Source organism: Meriones unguiculatus, chromosome 20 (genome assembly GCF_030254825.1).
Source record: "Meriones unguiculatus strain TT.TT164.6M chromosome 20, Bangor_MerUng_6.1, whole genome shotgun sequence".
Classification (NCBI taxonomy): Eukaryota; Metazoa; Chordata; class Mammalia; order Rodentia; family Muridae; genus Meriones; species Meriones unguiculatus.
Genome location: NC_083367.1, coordinates 46089775 through 46108058, shown reverse-complemented (window position 1 = coordinate 46108058; position 18284 = coordinate 46089775). Strand labels below are relative to the sequence as shown.

The following is an 18284-nucleotide window of genomic DNA, read 5'->3' as shown; positions in this document are numbered from 1 at the left end:
CCAGCATGGCCTGAGGTGAGGTCACTGGCCACACCCTCACTGACCTCCAGGCCATGGATCCTCCTGGCTTCAAGCCTTCAAGCAGAGTAAACCAGAAAGTTCTCTTTGCCATCACTAAGCTTTTTCTTCATGCTTTAAAAAGCTCCCGCATCCTTGGCATTGCGTCCATAGCTTCCTCATGCTCATTGCCCGAAAGTGCAGAGGGTGGCAGGGTGGTGGCAGAGGGCGGGACACCTTTCTTCTACTAGAAAGCATAGTAAGATCTGTTTGCGTTAACTTTCTGTACAATTTCATTGTGCTTTCATCTCTCCACTGTGACACAATTCCCAACATAATTTGAAGGGGGAGTAGTTTGTTTTAACTCATGATTTCAGGAGTTCACGTGAGCTAGCTTGGTTGCTCTTGGGCCTGTGGCACGACAGAAATATGGAGGAAGAGCGTAGCACAGGGAAGCTGCTTGTCTCAAGGCAGCCAGGAAGCAGAGAAACGGAATAAGGAGACTGGGCCAAGATTGCTTCTTCCAGGCCGCAGCCCCAGAGACCTGCTCTCTCTGTCTAAGCATCACATTCTATTTCCATGACTTCCGAATAGTGCCGTCAAGTTCTGACTCCATCACTCTGATGAAGTCTCAACCCTCAGAAGTCCAGTTACTCCCCCACAAAAACCGCAGCTGGGGCGCTTGGCTGGTTCTGAAATTGTCACAGAGAAAGCTCATGGAAGATCATAGGTTGCAGCTTGGGCTTGACCCCGCAAGATCTCAGATACACACACAGGCACTGACTCAGACACAGAGGGACACACACCTTTGCTCAATCAAACGCAACGTTGGCTGGTTTTTATTGTCAACCTGACACTAGAGTCACTAGAGAAGACAGAGCCTTGAGTGAGGGGTTGCTTTCATCACACAGACCTGTGGGCGTGCCTGCGGGGAACCATCTTGACAGCTAATTGATGCAGGATGTACTGTGGGCATCACCACGGCAGGCATGTGATGCTGGGCTGTGTAAGAGTGATGACTAAGCCTGGGGCACCAGGAGGTGGGCCAGAGAGCGAGCCAGTAAGCACTGCTCCTCTGTGCGTTCTGCTTTGAGTTCCTGCTAAACGCCCTGCCCTGACTTCCTTAAGGACAGACGGTCACCCAGAAGTGTAAGTGAAGGAAATCCTTTCCTCTGAAAGTTACTTCTGACCATTGTTTCATCACAGCAATGAGATGAAGGAGGGCAGACTCATGGGTCCTGCCTTTCCCAGACAGGCTCCCAGTTCCCTCCAGAGCTCAAATCTAAGCTGCTGGGAGGTGATTCTTTCCTCTGTCCCGTCATGACTCCTTACACGATGTACCCAGTCTCCTACAGGAAGAGAACCATGTGCTTTAGAACAGAACAAGATGCCCCACACTGCAGAAAGCACCTCCCACAGCTTGCCCTCTCCCTGGGACATAGGGACATGTCCACGGGGAAACCCCAGCCTTCCATCTGGACCAGCGGTTGTCAACCTTCCTAAGGCTGAGACCCTTTAATATAGTTTTGCACATTGTGGTGAGCCCACAGCCATAACATTATTTTTGTTGCTACTTCTTAACTGTAATTTTGCTATGAGTCATCTGTGTATTCTGATGGTCTTAGGCGACCCTGTCAAAGGGTCATCTGCCACCCATAGGTCGAGAACCGCTGATCTAGACCTACATGCGTCTCCTCCCTCGACTGTATTCCCCAGAGGGAGAATAGACCTCACCGGTGAGGTGGTTCCTGGTGTGGCAGAGACTAGAGGCAGCTGTGTAGAGAGAGGGCCAGGTAGTTTGGATGGGCAAGGTGAAGGGTACACAGTTCAGGCATGTTGGGGTCCTGAGGTAGGAAGGTGAGGGGATCAGACTGTGAACTCTGACTGGGGAGCTGCTCTCCCTATGTCTCCACACTTCGTCATAGAGCTCCAAGTGGTTTCTGGAAGTGCCTGTGTGTGTATCTGAGATCTTGCGGGGTCAAGCCCAAGCTGCAACCTACGATCTTCCAAGAGCTTTCTCTGCGACAAGTTCAAACCCAGCCATCAAGTTTGTCTTCTTGGAAGGTAGAACTAAATTTTGCACAATAGGCCAGTCTCCGATTCTTCTCTTGCTCTCAGCTCTGCAGATGTTCGGAGCAAAGCTAAAAGAGGCCTCGCAGGACCTGAGCCAACCAAGGGTTCACTGTCGAGGGGAAATGAAAATGTGGCCGTGAGCCAAAGCAACAGCCCCCTATCCCCGCCGAGCCCTGACCTGGTATGGCTGCCAGAAGTCTTGGTGGAGCTCCTGAGAGAGACACCACTGCCTTTTCAGATCACTTTCAGGAGGGAGCACCTTGAAGCCTGCCTCGTCTCCTTGGGTTGCGATGTCATGGCAAGAGAACGCAGCAACTTCGAGACCTACTCCATGTGTTACAAGCATGTGCTGCAACACGCCAGGCAGAAGCTCAGCCAGAAGGAGCAGGTAGGTACCCGGAGAGCTGGTAAGGAGAAAGTGTGTGGCCGTGGAGGCCCCAGGGTCACCAGGCAAAGAGAATTTGAGCAAGTGAGGAGAGCTGTTCTTACGCCAAATCTGGGGGGAAATGGCACGTGCCCTGAACTTTCTCTCCCATTGGTTCCTTTTCTTGGACCCTGGCATTCTCGGTTGCTAAGGTGACAATCATAGCAGCACTGGGATGTAGGCTTTAGAGGGTTACCATGGATACAAGAGGTGATCAATAAATGGAGTGAGCCTTTGTGTGTGTGTGTGTGTGTGTGTCTGTCTGTGTCTGTGTCTGTGTGTGTATCTTCATATCAGGAGTCAGTTTCAGTGATAAGACCTTCTTGAAACTAAGTCCCAGTACCCATCAGAATAGTCACTGTTTGGAAATAGGTTGGATCTGAAGATCCATATAATTTTATTTTACACTCAAGGGGAAAATATGAAAGTGTCCAAAAAACTGAATGAAGCATTAAAGTATCAGTCAGCGAGTTCCGGGCTTGCCCATACTTGCTGACTTCCTCGTAGCTGAGCTCTGCATCATTGTAGAAGCCTGGAAGCCACGTTGTGGGTATATATATATAATTTTAATTTGTGTGTGCATAGGTGTACATGTTCATCTGCCAATTCAGCTTGGCTAGCTGGCCAGCAGGCCGCAGGGATCCACCTGTGTCTGCCTTCCCAGAGCTGGGATTCGGAACATGGTCCTCTGTTCCTGGCTTGCGTGTTGTCTCCTGATGTTTTGTTAGAAACTCCAAAGTTTAACAGCCCATAGCGGTGCAGCCTTGTAACCCCAGGACTTGGGAGTCAGGAAGATCAGAGGGTTAGGGTCACCCTCAGCCATATACTAAGTTCAAGGCCAGCCTGGAAAACATGAGGGAGGGGAAGAAGTGCAGGGAGGGAGACATTGAGACAGAGATCCCAACAAGGGGCCAAGTGCAGGCAGCCCAAGCTACCGTCAGGATCAGGATCAGGATCAGGGGCCAGCGGATCTTGGAAGGAGGCTGTGCAGACACTAACAGGAAGGGGTTGCAAGCGCGCTGTAGTGCCCGCATGCGTGCATTCATTCCTGCGTGTGCATGTGTGTACGCGTGCGTAAGGTCGTGTGTGCGAGTTGAGCTGAGCCCTGCTTTGTCTTCCTCAGGAAGCAGACTTGCTTCGAGAAGGTCAAGTTCCTCCTGGAGACTGTGTTGGCCAGGTAAGTCAGCTACTACACTCTTCGTCTCCCGGAAGCTCATGTTGCCTGCAGAAATCTCGTCCACAGGGGCCCAGGCGTGCACACTCAATTACTATAATTTCAATTTGGGTTAAATGCTCTTCCTAAAGGGTAATTTTTTTTCTTAAGTTTTTTTTTTTTTTTAAGTTGTCTTTGTAACGTATTGTTTGGGGAGGGGGTTGGTTTTATTTTGTGGTTTTGTTGTTTTGAATTTTGTGGGCGTTGATTGTTTTTTTTTTAAATGCCAGTTAGGGTGCATTTCAAAAAAACGAAACAGCATTTGATTGAGGGCTCCGGGGCAGGCCAGTGTGGAGACGAAGGCCGAGACTGTTGAACGGCTTATCAGAGGTGCTGTGATAAAGTATCAGCTCTTTGGAGCTCACTCATTCATCATCTTAAGAATGGTCTAGGCAGGGTGAGTGCTTTTCACCACAGCACGAGGGAGGCAGAGGCACATGAGTGTTAGATGTGTCTGTCACTGCCCAGGACTGTTGAGCTGCCTCTACACAGTCAGCTCTTTGCCTTCATGCGACTGCAAATGGAGACTGTGCTAGTCTCCAGGACCTATTCTGCTACTTGGAATCCCTCTGCTGCTCCCCATACGTCGGGTTGAATATTCTGCATTATTTTGTAACGCTAGGTTGCAGATCTCAGTCACGACATGATCATGGAAATCACTGCTCTGAGGGCAAAGCTCACCGACCTGGAAGAGGAGAATCTGCATCTGAAGAACCAGATTAGGAAAGAAGTCCAGGAAGAATACAGAGCATTGGTGCAGGCTCTGTTTATGAGCTGTTCACACATAAAGGCAAGTGACCCAGAAAGCCCCATGGCTGCAAACCCAGGGACCCATGGTGGAATGGACTTTGAGGTTCCAAGAGATTCTTGAGCCCCTAAAGCTTCTAGCTGGAAAGTTTCTTTCGGTTGGGGGTTTTGTTCTGTTGAGATATGGTCTTGTTATGTAGTCCTGGCTGGAACTTGCTATATAGCCCATGTCAACCTCAAAGTCAAAGCGATGCTCCTGCCTCAGCCTCCCTTCGGCTGGGATTATAGACCACTATAGATTATATAGATTATAAATTATATAGACTATAGATTAGGCACCACCGCACCTGGCCAGCTGGGAGATTCTGCTGCAGCAAGAATCAACAGTGGGTTGTCCTTGTTTCATTTTGTTATTCCGACATCTGTGTGTGTTTGTCGTGTGGTAGTATGCACAGGCCACAGCACACACATGAAAGTCAGATGGCAACTTGTGGAAGCCGGCTCTTCTTCCTTCTACCATGTGGCTCCCAGGAATCAAACTTCGGCTGTCAGGCACGGTGGCCTATGCCTTCACCCTCTGAGCCGACACCAGCCTGAGTTGTCATTACTCGCTCAGGATAGACACTAGGTTTTCGATCGCTGAGTTGTTTATTCCACATCTAGCTGCTGCTGGGAAGAGGCAGCATTTGGCTTCAACTTCCCACCAGTGTCTACCAGGTTATTTCCGTTGAGTGAGGCACCCAACGGGGTAGGCAAAGAACGTCAGAGTTGTCAGGCTTGAGCAGACGGAGCGGCTGCCTGAGAGCCTGCTGGGCAGGCTCGGTATCTGAACGAGCTGTCACAGACCCAGCTAAACCCTTAACATGCCCTCTGCCTCTCTGCCACGTTTAGAATTAGGGAGCTTTCAACATCTCAAACAAGCTCCCCCGACAACCCCAAAAAAGAGGAGTGATGAAACTCCCTGTTACATCATTTTGGAAGCTAGTCACTGTATAAAGTTGTTGGCGCGTCGGGGAGACAGATATCCTATGCCTAAAACCAGGGAGCTTGGTCCCGCTGGCCTGTGGATTTCCGCACACGCCTACGATGCCCCAAGTCCACAGATTTCTTTCCCCAGCCCTCTTCTGCATTACTGGATGCTTTCTAGAGCCAGTCCCACGTATTCCTTATCACCTTCCCCTCTCTGGGAGCTCCAGGACAGACCCCAGCGTTGTTTAATTAGCAGAAGACCCCCTCAATGCTCTAGCTTTGCCTTTCCAGGGAATATTAGAGAGTTCTTCTTGCTTGGAAAATACAAATGATTACAAATATTAGAAGACCAAATTCAAGCTGTACTGGGCCTAGAGTCTGCGGGAGGAGTCTGTGAAGGCCTGCCCTTCCTGGGCAATCATGCGGGCATAAAAAGATAAAGAGTGCTCTGAAGTTCTCCCAGACTGAAGGAGTTCTACCAAATCCCCAGAAATAGGGAATCCCTGTCCAACTCCCTGGTCCCAGGGTAATGGCGATTTTCCCACTGGTAACCAGCGGCCAGGCTTCGTGACAGTTTCTAACTCGGCATTGTCTTCCTGCCTTCCTCTTCGAGGAAGTGGTTCGGAGATGAGAAGGATGCTAATACGCACATTTCTCAGACCCAGGATTCTTGAGCATCTTAGTCTATTTGGGCTGCCATGACAGAATGCCAGAGACCAGACAGCCAAAGCACAGAAGTTTATTTTCTCATGGTTCCAGAAACCAGGAGTCAGAGAACAGGGTTAGAGCCTTCTCCCCGCAGAGAGAAAGAAAAAAGTGACCTTCTCTGCTCTTACAGAGCAGTGTCCCTGGGACAGGGACCCACTCCTATGACCTTCTTTTAACCTCAAGAAGATCTTGTCTCTGCAGGCATCTGAGGTTGAATACGTGAATTTGGGTAGACCATGATTCAGTTCGCAGGCCTGAGTCTGCAGTTATGCTTACATAAGAGTTCTGTGTCATCATTAGCCACAGCCATTCAGAACAGAACATCTCATACCCAGGTTTCCACTGGAGCCCAGGGAGGCAGCCAGCCCATCGTCTTCCCTCACTTATCTATATTTAATGAAATTTCTCAGTAGTTGCTCATCTACAATGAAAGTGTCATTAGGTTCTGATCTGAGGCAACCTGGGAGCCAAAAAAAAAAAAAAATCCATCTTTTCTAACTAACCTGATTTAGCCAGTAGATTTTTCTCTCTGTTACCACCCATGGTTCTCCCCACTGTCGGACTGAGACCCGGGTCCTGTTTCTTTCCCTCTGAGTGTCCAGGTACCCAAGGGTACAGGTGCAGGACTTGAGGGATGAAGCTTAGCCTGGGGGGTGGGGTTGCAGAATCCCAGTCTAGAGGTGAATGCCCGGAGGGACAAAGCCTTCTCCCGTAGAGTTCTTTCAGTGATTCAGCCCTTTGGGGGATACAGCTGTCCCAGTGATACAGTTCTCTTTATGGGGGGGGGGAAATAAGGACCTTGGGGAAGTGCGTAGGGGTTTCCGGGTGAGTGGGCATCACTGGCTGGGGCTGAGGTGGTGGGGGTGGGGGGTCACAAGGTGTGCAGGGGCGTGCCGGGGCATTGTAGGCACAGATGGAGAGGGAGCGACCCTTACTCCTGCTGTCTCAAGGTTGAGATCTTCAGGGTCTGGCCACCTCTCGACCTCATTCTAGCTCCAAGCCGGTTTCCCCGCTCGCGCAGTGACATGCCACTGTCCTCAACTTGCCTTGGTGTCGACAAGCAAGGCACGCTCCGGGACATGTAGGTGAAAATAAGATGGAGTTGATTAAAGACAACGATTAAGGGCCCCCTAATGTACCTGCCTTGTAGTACACATGAAGAAAACTGTCTGGGTAGAGGGCGTTTTAATCCTGCCCTTCACACCCCACAAACCCATCGGGCCTCCTTAACCCGAGTCTGCAATTTTCAGGAGCAGCTGGACAAAAACCAGTTTGATTTGATCCAGAAAGTGCGTGAGCTCATCGGGGAAGTGAGAGCTGAAGGGATTGCCAGCGTGAAGCAGCTGAAGAAAACCTGGGGCTCTGCCAGACCTGGGGAAGGAACGAAAGAGAACGCAGCCAAAGTTCGTGATCTCATGCTGCGTTTCTTCCCGGCACCCAGCCCACCCGGCCTTCCACAGGGGTCTCCCCAAAGCACTGTAGCCAACGTCTTAAAGGGTGGGGGACAGGGCTCCACCTGGTCGGATGCCTTTCTGGAAGGCATGCTTCTGGTGTTAGGAGCCATGCCCTTCTGAAGGGGAAAGGGACTGAGAGTGGCCTTTTCTAAAAGCAGGCCTTCTTGGCAGGAGCAGCTGCATGCCTGGGAGCCGGACAGCAGCAGCATCCTGGCTGCTCTAGTGTGCAAAGCTCGGAGCCTGGGCCGCTGGCGTCTGGCTGTGCAGCAGGCACACTTCAGCCGTCAGCTGAGCAGAGCAGAGAAGGTGAGCTTTGAAGAGAGGCCCTTCCCCCGCACCCCCAGCACACTCACCAGCCTTACTTCTGCAGCTGCCATGCTGGTGGCAGGTGGCAGGTCCAGCCAGCCGTGCTAAAGAATCTAGCAATTGGCAGTTTCCGCCTCCCCTGAGAAGAGGCAACCTTAGAGCCTTGGGCGAAATAGAAAACAGACAGGCACAACCAGCCATAGAGATGAAAGGGAAGAGACAGAAGGGAGATGTTTATTAAAGGCACCGGGCTGCTAGCTTTGGATTTTGTCTGTGATAATCTGAGGGAAATGAGGTAGCAAAATAGAGGAGAATCTGCTTTAAACACATTGAAAGCAAAGCACATATTGGTAGTGGTTTGGGAAGTTACACTTTCCCAGAATCTGGATTTACTCTGATCTGTCCGGCTATCCATAACTAAATTCACACAAGCAATGACCAGTGAGAGCTCCATTTTATAAGTGCTAAAGAAGGGCCAGAGGTGAGGTCTTAGCTAAAGCTTGAGACTAAAGCTGAAGAAAAGAAACTGACTTCCTGTCTCACTGTGCTTGCAATGTTTGCAGGAATCTGTTCACAGGAAAAAGGAGTGCTTGAGAATCAAGCTAATGGCAGAGCAAGAAGTGGCTTTACTTCAGCAGCAGCTGCTGGCTGCCAGGCAGGCCCTGACCAAAGCTCAGACTGATAACAGGAAGCTGTGGAGGCAGCAGAATACCCAGGTACCTAGAGCCCCAGAGCTAGCCAACCTGAGCGTGGCCAGGAGAAGGGACACGGTGGCTACTGGGGAACAGTTGCCAGAGCTTCCTAGCATGTAGAATAGCACCAATTTGAGAAGCATGATGTTGGTTCCCCCAAGAAACTCAGGACAAGCAGCTGAGACACCTTTTAACATAGCAAGGCAGGTTCTCCCAGCATCTTAAATACCTATTACAGAGCTCTGGCTCCTCTCAACACTTCTCATCCCAGAACCCCTCACTTTCCCCAACCCCCAAGACCCTCAGCCTCTCTTCGCTTCCTCTCTTCCTCTCTCCCTCTCCCCATCCTCCTATCCTCTCATGTCCCGGTTCAGTCTGTTGGCCATGTCTAGTCTACTGCTTTCTCTCTCTGCTCTAGAGTCTTCCAGATGCCTCCAGTTGTTCTCTCCCTCATATCTACAATAAAAACCTTCTCCCCAACCATACCTAGGAGCAGTCTATCCTCATTTTCATTCAGCTGGAACACAAACAAATTCCAAATTGGCACTACACTTTTCTTCCTCTTCCTCTTCCTCTTTCTTCTCTCCCATTTTCACTTGTTTGTTTTGTTGAGACAGAGTCTTGCTTTATAGCTCAGGCTGACTCGTATCATGCTCAATTTCATCTACCTTCCTTCCTTCCTTCCTTTCTTCTTTTCTTCTCTCTCTCTTTCTCTCTCTCTCTCTGTAGATTTCTATCTAGAATCTGGTTTCTCCAGAGATACTTTGAGGGTGAAAACAGAGCCCAGTCAGAAACACCCAATCAGCACTGATGCTTCTATTGGCGAGTCCTTGTCTCTTCAGAGTTGAACCCGTTCACTGTTGGTCCTCATGAGACCGACTTTATGGAAAAGCAAATGTAGCTTGTGGCCACTATGAGCATGTGGTGGACAGTTGATTAGCATGGATATCGTCATCCGATGCTTGGTACTGAGAAACTCAAGTTCTTCCCCTGATAATATTCTGTAGGGACATTAGCATGACCTGGCTTTTGTTTTAGTTTGTTGTGGGTTCTAGTCCCTCTGATTGATGCCTCAGGGTTCACAGTAGAATTTCCAGTCCAGGAAGTGCCAGGTGAGGCAAGATCCTAGGGGTCTCGGTGCTTTAGCCCAGGACCAAACAGTCAGGCTATTGTTGCCAGAGCCAAGAACAGCATAGGCAGCCATGCTGATGTGGCAGTTATGTCTCCGAGCCTCAGCTGGCTCTGCTGCCTGCTGCTGATTGCTCTGTTCTTGCCTTGGCCCTCCCTTGCTCCAGGCTCAACTGCTGAGGGAGCTGGAACATAGAGTGACTCAAGACTCTGTCACTCGGCAGCAACTGGATATCATCAAAACATCTGGCATGGAGAAGCTCCTAGAAGATGTACAGCGAAAAGAACAACAACTGCAGCTCCTGACAGAAGAGGCTGAGCGGGCTTCCAAACTAGGCCAGCTGCAGCAGAAGAAGATGGACAGAGACCTGAGGCAGGTGAGGCCTGCTGAGCGTCGTTTGCCAAACCTGGCCTCTCTGCTACCCTCATGCCACTCTCTCTTGCTCTGTCAGTTCTAGACACACCAGAAAACGATTCTCTGTATACCACCCTGGGGCAGCTGCCTGAGCTTGACTGTTCCAGGCTCAGAATCCCAGCACCCTGGTGATACCCCCGGAAAAGATGTTTCCACACAGCTCTAGCCTTTGAACTGGGGTCTTTTAGAAAACTACGAGCCATAATCTGAGCCATACACAGCGAGTGTATGAAAGCTATAATGAGAGGTTTTTATTCTAGTGTGTCTAGAAATGTGGAGCCAAACATGAAAAGCAAAAGCAGATTTCAGACATAATTATATAACTACACCCACCCCCCACGGAAATAGAAAAAGTTATTATAATGTGGGTATGGATTATTCAAGCCTCAGTAAGCAGACTATAGAAGGTAATTCAATAAAACCTGACACGGAGGTGTTTGACACTTATCTGTGGGTGAATAAAGCCCTCAGCTCATTCACTAGAGATAAAAAGAGACAGAAAAGCAATTTGAAAATTAAATTGAACTATTATTGGTCAAGGGTCTCAAGGGCTCAAGGAGAAGTTTGATGAGACAAATTAAATTGAATTGAGAGAAACTAAATAAAATACTTTCAAAGGAATGGAGAGAGATAGAATGGAGCTGCTGCAATTTTTTAAAAAATTAGAATTTCACATGTATAAACTTGGCATGGTGACTGATGTCTGTAATCCTAGCACCGGGGACACTGAGGCAAAAGGATTGCCATGAGTTTGAAGTCATTCTAAGCTATGTAGAGAGATATACCTATAAAAAAAGCTGCCTTTTGAGCCTTGTTCTGCTAAAGCAGACTGACTCTGAGTTTTACAGGGGAGTTGTGCAATACAGATCTTATTGGTATGTTTTGTTTTATCAGAAGGTCTCTTGCTATATAATAAACCCTGGCAGCGCAGGATTCCATGCAGCCTGCTTCAGACAGGCTTTTGGTAACAACCTTTCAGGCTAACTCGGGAAGCCGCTTCAGCCCAGGAAGCTACTTTTTTCTCTCAAAGCTAGAAAAAAAAAAGATGATCTGGATACTAACCTCATAATGACCATTAATTAAAAAACCCTGCTGCCTGGCCCTTTGCTCCACCAGCCACTGACTATAAAGAGAGGTCTACTGCCTGCATCCTTTAAGCCTGCTCATCTACAACTACTTACCTGTGCTGTATTTTCCTACTGCTGTGACAGAACACCTGACAGAAGCATCTTAAGGGAGGAGGGGTTCTTCTGGCTCACAGTTTGAGGGGACACAGTCCATCACGGCAGAGAAGGCAAAGGCGGCATGAGTGTAAGGCTGCTGATAACATCGCATCCCGAATCAGGAAGCAGAGAGAGGATGAGAAGTAGAAGCAGACTATAAAACGTGGCTCCAGTGACGTACCTCCTCCCTTAAGGCTCTGCTTTCTTAAGGTTCCACGGCCCTGTAAAAGCCCCACAGTCTGGGGACCAAGCATGTAAACATATGAGCTATGTGAGACATTCAAAGTATATTAATGTTCATTTTCCTTATCTTATTTATTTTATTATTTTATTTATTGTTGTTTAACTGTTGTTGTTAATTATCTGTTTAATGGCAAGAGACTCTGCCAGAAAGAGACAAACACACAGAAAGACAGAGACAGACAGACACAGAGATGAGACAGAGAAACACACACACACACACACACACACACACACACATAACTGAAATAAATATCTTGAGAGTTTTCTCAATAAACACTCATGTCCATCAAATCTGCTGGCTCTTTCTGTACAACCTCTACTTCTCTCTGACAGCCCTTGTGTCCCTGGGCTTCTTCACACCAAATGGCAATTATCAGCCAGCAAAAGGCCACCAAGAGCCCCCTCATGACAGCAGTGGCTTCTTTGGCCTATCTCTAAGCTCCACCTTCATGGATGGCTAATGTGACTGACTTCAGAGAACACCCCTTATCTGTTCTGTGCCTGGAAAGGTCACTTAGAGCTTAGGCTTTGGCATCATACCCCTTGTGGTAACCGTGGCTGGGTGACCTTGACACTTTTAATGCTCTGTGTTAGTTTCTCAGGGCAAAAGAGATAATATCCTTCCTAGGTTGCGAGGGGAGATTAGGTAACAGTCCCTGGAGGGAGTGTTGGCTACCTTCCAGTGAGGGTTAGAGTTTGTGATGGGACCGTGAAGACAGACAAGCCTCAGAAACAGAGAGGAGACGTGGACTCAACCCTCCCCTTAACTGATTAACTTCGGCCAAGGCATTGTCCAACAACAAAAGAAAAACCACAAACAAACAAACAAACAAAAGATCAAAAGGGAGAGACAGAAACAGAAAGCAGAGACAGAAACAAAGAGACAGACAGGCATGCGTGCGTGCACACGTAGAGAGAGAGATTACCATAAACTTGATGGTTAACGATAAATTTATTTTATCACACTTAAGTCTGAAAATGAGGTGATTAGTTTCTTTCAGAGGTTGTAAGAAAAATATCTGTCCCATGTCCCCTCCTAGCTCTGCTTATTGTCAAGTGACCTTTTCTTCAGGTGTTCCTCTCTTTGTCTGTACCCTTATCAATTCCTCAAAGACTAAGGGCAACAGTCTTTGGATTTCAGGCCCACCCTAGATTCACTTGCCCTCATCTACTTAATTATATCTCTAAAGACCCCAGTGTCAAATAAAGTCACATTCTAAGGTCCTATGTGAGTGTGAGTTTTGAGGGGCATAGATTTCTACACACTATACTGTGTATTTCTTCTTCATCATTATTGTCATAGTAAAAAACAATCAAGGACAAATACATGCAGGTGAGGGACACTTTGGGTCCTTCCCTTGCCTGGCTAGGTCGCTGTGTGAGGAAAGAGCTAGCAAGGGAGTAACCCTTGCTTCCTTAGGCATGGGGGACACGCTCATGGCCTTCCCAGCAAAGGTTAAGCTGTGGTGGAGATCTGGAAGGCACTCCCTCTTTCCACAGCTTATACTGCCCAGGGGCTCCTGGGGGTCCCTCGTGCGGATGCTGAGAACTGGGGTCCAACTTCCCTCTACCTACCCAGTAGAAAAGAAAAAAATGTTAAAAAACAGTGGGTAAAGTTGCTGGTCTCCAAATTTGATGACCTGAGTTGTATCCATTAGAGCCCCACGGGTACATAAAATGAACCAGCTCCTATAAGTTGTTCTCTGATTCCCACAATGGCACCATGGCATGCAGGGGCCCAGACACCGACGCATGGACACACAGACAGAAACAGACAAACAGACAACAAAGAAATACATTTTTTAGCAGGCACAAATAAAAACATGCATAAAGTTATCATGAGCGCCTAGTGATTATAAAGCCAGGATTCCACAGATAGATTTTGGCCCTGTTTAATTCGGTTTCCTTCTGGCCTGAGTTCAGCCCATCCAGCACTCTGAAGACTGACTGTTCATCACGGGGTAGCCTTGGGCCCATACTCTCCCTCAAAGGTCACCTGGGAGCCAAGCGAACTAGAGAAAGCATCACATAGCACCCCTGCTTCCTTTCCTCTCTCCTCAGATGAGAAGCCGGCTCGCTCAGGAGCGCAGTGTGAAGCTGGAGGCCTTCCAACGAGTGCAGGAGCTAGAGAGTCAGCTTCGGGACACCGAGCAGCCATCTGTCCAGATGGGCTCTTCAGGCGGTGAGCACACCCTCCTCTGGCTAAACCACCCAGTCTTGGAGGCGGGACTTGAATGGGGGCCTCTATGGCTCCAAGACTGGGTAACAACCCAAGGCCAGGGAGTGGGCTCTCAAGGAGTGAGTACTGAATAGCCAACATATGGATAAAAAAAATCCTCTGATTTGCACTCTATTTCCTACTTAGTTCAATCAGTCACAGCTGGCTAGAGGAGCGTGTAAATACCACCTGAAGAACATTAAGTATTGCATTGCCTGTTGGAGCATCTTAATAATTTTGAGGTACCACTGACCCCATTTTTAAGATGTCATTCAGAAAAGACATGGTGATTGTTGGGTGCTGGGTGCTCAGAGGTCCCGGCGAAGATGCCCACCAGAGGAGTCCTCTGGACAGTGTAGACAGTGGGCAGCATGGACATGAGACCCCAGAACCACTCAAATGTGGCTTCCTCCCCTGTGAGATGAGTCTTGAGTCAATTCCAGATTGGACAGAAATATGATCCAATGTTGGTGACCATGCTTGGGCCTTCCTTAGGCTCAGGCAAGCTCCTCCTTTCTGATATGTACAGACTGGTTGAGTGTGCGGGCTTTTGAGGGAGCCCACCAGACCCCCTTCACTGCTGGCTGTGCGGCTAAGTAGGTTGACTCCCCGCAGGAAATGTGAACACCTACCTGCAGGGCTAGTTCCGCATATTAAACGGAACGGCGTAATCTGACACTTAGCCTTTTGTCAGGAATTGTGTGAGACGGGTACTACACGCGTTCAGCTCTTGAGGTCTGTGTTGCCTTTGGCTGCTTACCAACGTGAATGAGCTGAGGCAGGCTTTCGGAAGCGGACTAAGTTACATGAGTTGAGGCTTAACTGAGAGCACAGCTGGACCCGTCCCTGAAGCCATGGTCCCTCCTCCTTGCCTCTGGGCTTGCCTTGCCCTCGAAGCGGGCTTTGGTGTCCCAGCCCAGTCTCCTTCTCAGTGCTGTGCCAGCCCGAAGACGGAGAGTCCTGTTGTGACCACTGCTGCCAAGAGGCCACATGCCTTTGGCTACGGAGCATTTCTTTCTCCCCTTTTCCTCTGCTTCTTTTCCACCAGACATCTTTGCAATCCCTCTGAGTAACGGCTCCTCGAAAGCCGCCACTCAGGACCCTCAATATCTGCACTTTTATGGAGGAGAGCCAGAATAAGGCACTCAGGAGGGTCCTTCCTGAGGAAGGACATCTCTAGTAGAGAGAAATGCATTACTCCAGGCTTCAGGCCTAGTTCATTGTGGAGGGAGTTCATAGCTGCGTCAGAGCCATCCAACCTGCCGGCAAAGAGCCAAGAATTGAATATTTAAACTGCTTTGTTGGGACTGAGCCAGCAACTGGAGAAGACAGTGAACTAACATGGTAGGGACTTGTCTTGTGTCACTACAGGCAGCAGGCAGGCAGGCAATCATCACTGCAGAGTTTCCTCTCGCCCTTCTGGCCAGGGGGTCTGTCTTGTGTTCGAGGTTTGTGGTGTTGCTACTTTTCTCATTGTCTCCTCTCTGTCTGCGGGAGGCAGGTTCACAGATATGAAGGCCACCAAGTCCTGACTACCTAGATTAAAGGTTAACTGAGAACAAACAAACCATTGACAGTGTGTGCCTGTAGAGTCCTTCCTGCAGCATGGAAAACAGACACGCTCCTGAGGCACAGGGAGAAGTTTAGAACCCTGGCACCCCCAGCTCCTCTGACAATTCACTCAGCAGCCTATCTGCTTTACCTGTGTACATTGCAGACATAACCCCCTTCAAACAATTTCCCTAGCAACCTCAGATCTCCTCCCACATGAGACTACACATACAGTAATGGCCCTTCACCCCTAACAATAATCAAATGCTGACGGTTGTTTCCACTGGAGTGTATGGTCGATCTATTCTGCTATGAGACAGAAAGGCCAATTCGGCCTAAGCTCGGTTTGGGTGCAGGCACAGGAATGCAAATTGTGCCTTCCCATGTGAACTTTTAGGGAGATTACCCTATTTATCGTTTTATGCTTTTGCAACTCGGTATGCATGTGATGGTAAGATGCATGATGGGAAGGGGTTATTCACAGTAGAAAAAAAAATGATTATACAGTCTAATCTATGGGTCAAAATAGAAAACCACCCAATCTGTTGCCCCTCATTAACCCAGCCTCCTCCTCGTCTTGAACCCCACAAGAGGAAACCCTAAACAATGGCTCTGGGCCCTTTGAGTGCCCTCACTCATGTGGCCAGCTGTCCCTCTCTTATCTGTGCTCTGCCCTGCTTCGAATAAAGCTGTCTTGCTACTTTTGCAAATCTGTGTCACCTCCTATTTCAGTGCTTGAAAAAAGAGCCCTGGAACCTGGAAACACCTGGCCTGGCCTCCCATCATGGGTGGCATATGGTTTGTGTGTGTGAGGAGGGTAATCCTAACAGTGCAAAGCTGAGGGGGCAGGGAGGTGGAGGAATCGGGGGAGGATGGGACAACTGGACAGGATGGACACCTTTAGGGGTGGAGCTTAGATTGGAGGTCCTTTGGTTGTTGTGGAGCTGCTCTCAAAAAGGATTCAGGTTGTTCTCAAGGGTCCCCTTGTCATCAGGAAGTTGGGGTTCCATTTTGTGGTCTCCTAGTTTTATTTGTCAAAGAATTTAAAGACAGACTCAGAAAGATGAAGGAACATTTTGTTAGAATCTGAGAGGAAAAAAAAATAAGCAGTCACAGCTACAGCTGTGAGGAAGGCGACAGGGAAGAGAGATGCCTTTTGAGTAGGGTCAAGGAAGTGGGCATTTTCAGCAACAGAGGTCAGGAGCAGCTGCTGGGGGCAGGACCGTGGCAGCTGGTATGCAGAGAAAGAGTAAGAATGCCAGGAGTGTCGGGGAAGCATGCTAGGATATTGGCCAATAGACAATAAAAGGATTAGAAAGAAGGAAAAGAAAAGTTGTGCTTTGTGTTGTTGTTTCTGGAAAAGCAGGCAGGCTTAGCATTAAGATCTGTAAGCACCCGTGAGCTTCTGGTTTTCGTGAGTAGAAGTCAAGTTCTCCAAGGAGCTAAGTGCCCCTCCCGTCTACTTAGCCGTCTTCAGAATTCCTGAAGGATGGGCCTCTGGCCACTTGACTCACCCATTAAGATTAATCCTTTTGTTGTTGCGCTTGTTTGTCTTTTTTTTTTTTTTTTTAACTTTTTTTGATTTATTTTTACTCTAGCTGTATGGGTGCTTTGTCTGCATGTATGTGCATGTACTATCTGAAGAGTCCAGATCCCCTGGAACTAGGCTGACAGGTGGCTGTAAGCTGCCATGTGAGTGCTGGGAATTGAAGCAGGGTCCTTCAGAAAGAGGACCAGTGCTCTTAACCACTGAGCCATCTCTCCAGCTCCAAGATTAATTTTAAAAGATAATAGCACAGAATTTGGGGTGGTGTAGGGTGTTGTTTCTCCACCCAGGGATAGGGGAAGAATTCAGGTTCTATTATTTTGACCAGGAAGAACTGTTTTCCTCTAATAGGGCCTCAGCAAAGCCATGTTATACATGGTAAGAAATAATAAGGATGAACAAAACTGATTGTAAGATTGGGATCCATGTTCAGTGCCCTCCAAGCCTCCTCACATCATCTGGCTATGTAACAAACTGAACCCTCAAGAGAGCTGCTAATACGCCTCTAGACTTCATTATAATCATGAAAACCAGGCTAATCACAGTGTCCCCTTTTCCTTCCTGGGATATCCCAGTGGGCAGGATCCCTTCATCTCTGCCTTCTCAGGAGTCTTGAGCAATCCTTTCCTCCACGCTTGCATTTCCTGTCAGTTGAGGGTCGTGGGGGACAGTTCTGTAGGGTGTATCACCCAGAAGGGATCTTGCAACAATTCTGCATTGATCATGTATGTGTCAAGATCATACAATAGACTAAAATAGAAGCCTTCCTTGAATCTGGGCTTGATGGCTCATGCCTCTAACCACCCTGGCCTATGGCCCCAATAACCAGGCTATCCCAGCACTGAGGGTAGAAAAGATTGAGTTTGAGGCCAAACAATATATATATATATGTATGAATATATGTATACTCATATACATAGACAGAGACAAACACAAGAGCCAAGCAAACTAAACAAAAAAAGCACAACACCTTAGACCATATATTTCTTCTCCTGTTCATATCAAGCTTTGTAATCAGTCTCTTAATTCACTTTAATTTACTCTCCCTCCCACATCTATTAGGGAGAGGGAGACAGAGACACACAGAGAAACACACAGATTTAAATTAACTGTGGTTGTTCATTTGTACGCTCTAGAGATAGGTTTCTAGTTGACTGTTGTGAGTCTTCTACCATATGGATTGCAGACAAGTCATGAGTTCCCATTCCCAATGTGTGACTTCTACTTTATGGTCCAAAATCTTTCCAGCCAGCAGGAAGTGAGAAAACTACAAGAAATCACTGTTCTCTGAAAGGGTACTTCCTGGAAGTTACCTAAGACCCTTTGGAGTAGATCTCATGAGCTGACATGTAGCTTTTATTGCGGGATACTAAATGT

General features: G+C 48.3%; 1 protein-coding gene across 1 annotated transcript in view; it reads left to right on the top strand.

The window, feature by feature from the left end:
* Positions 1 to 18284, top strand: part of LOC110555438 (uncharacterized) — a 164046-nt gene that overhangs the window by 141818 nt on the left and 3944 nt on the right. Inside the window, exons 38-45 of the mRNA XM_060373513.1 lie at positions 2309 to 2458; positions 3618 to 3671; positions 4330 to 4497; positions 7382 to 7534; positions 7757 to 7891; positions 8455 to 8607; positions 9879 to 10088; positions 13654 to 13774. Coding sequence (XP_060229496.1) covers positions 2309 to 2458; positions 3618 to 3671; positions 4330 to 4497; positions 7382 to 7534; positions 7757 to 7891; positions 8455 to 8607; positions 9879 to 10088; positions 13654 to 13774 — 1144 coding nt within the window. The remainder of the gene's footprint in view (positions 1 to 2308; positions 2459 to 3617; positions 3672 to 4329; positions 4498 to 7381; positions 7535 to 7756; positions 7892 to 8454; positions 8608 to 9878; positions 10089 to 13653; positions 13775 to 18284) is intronic.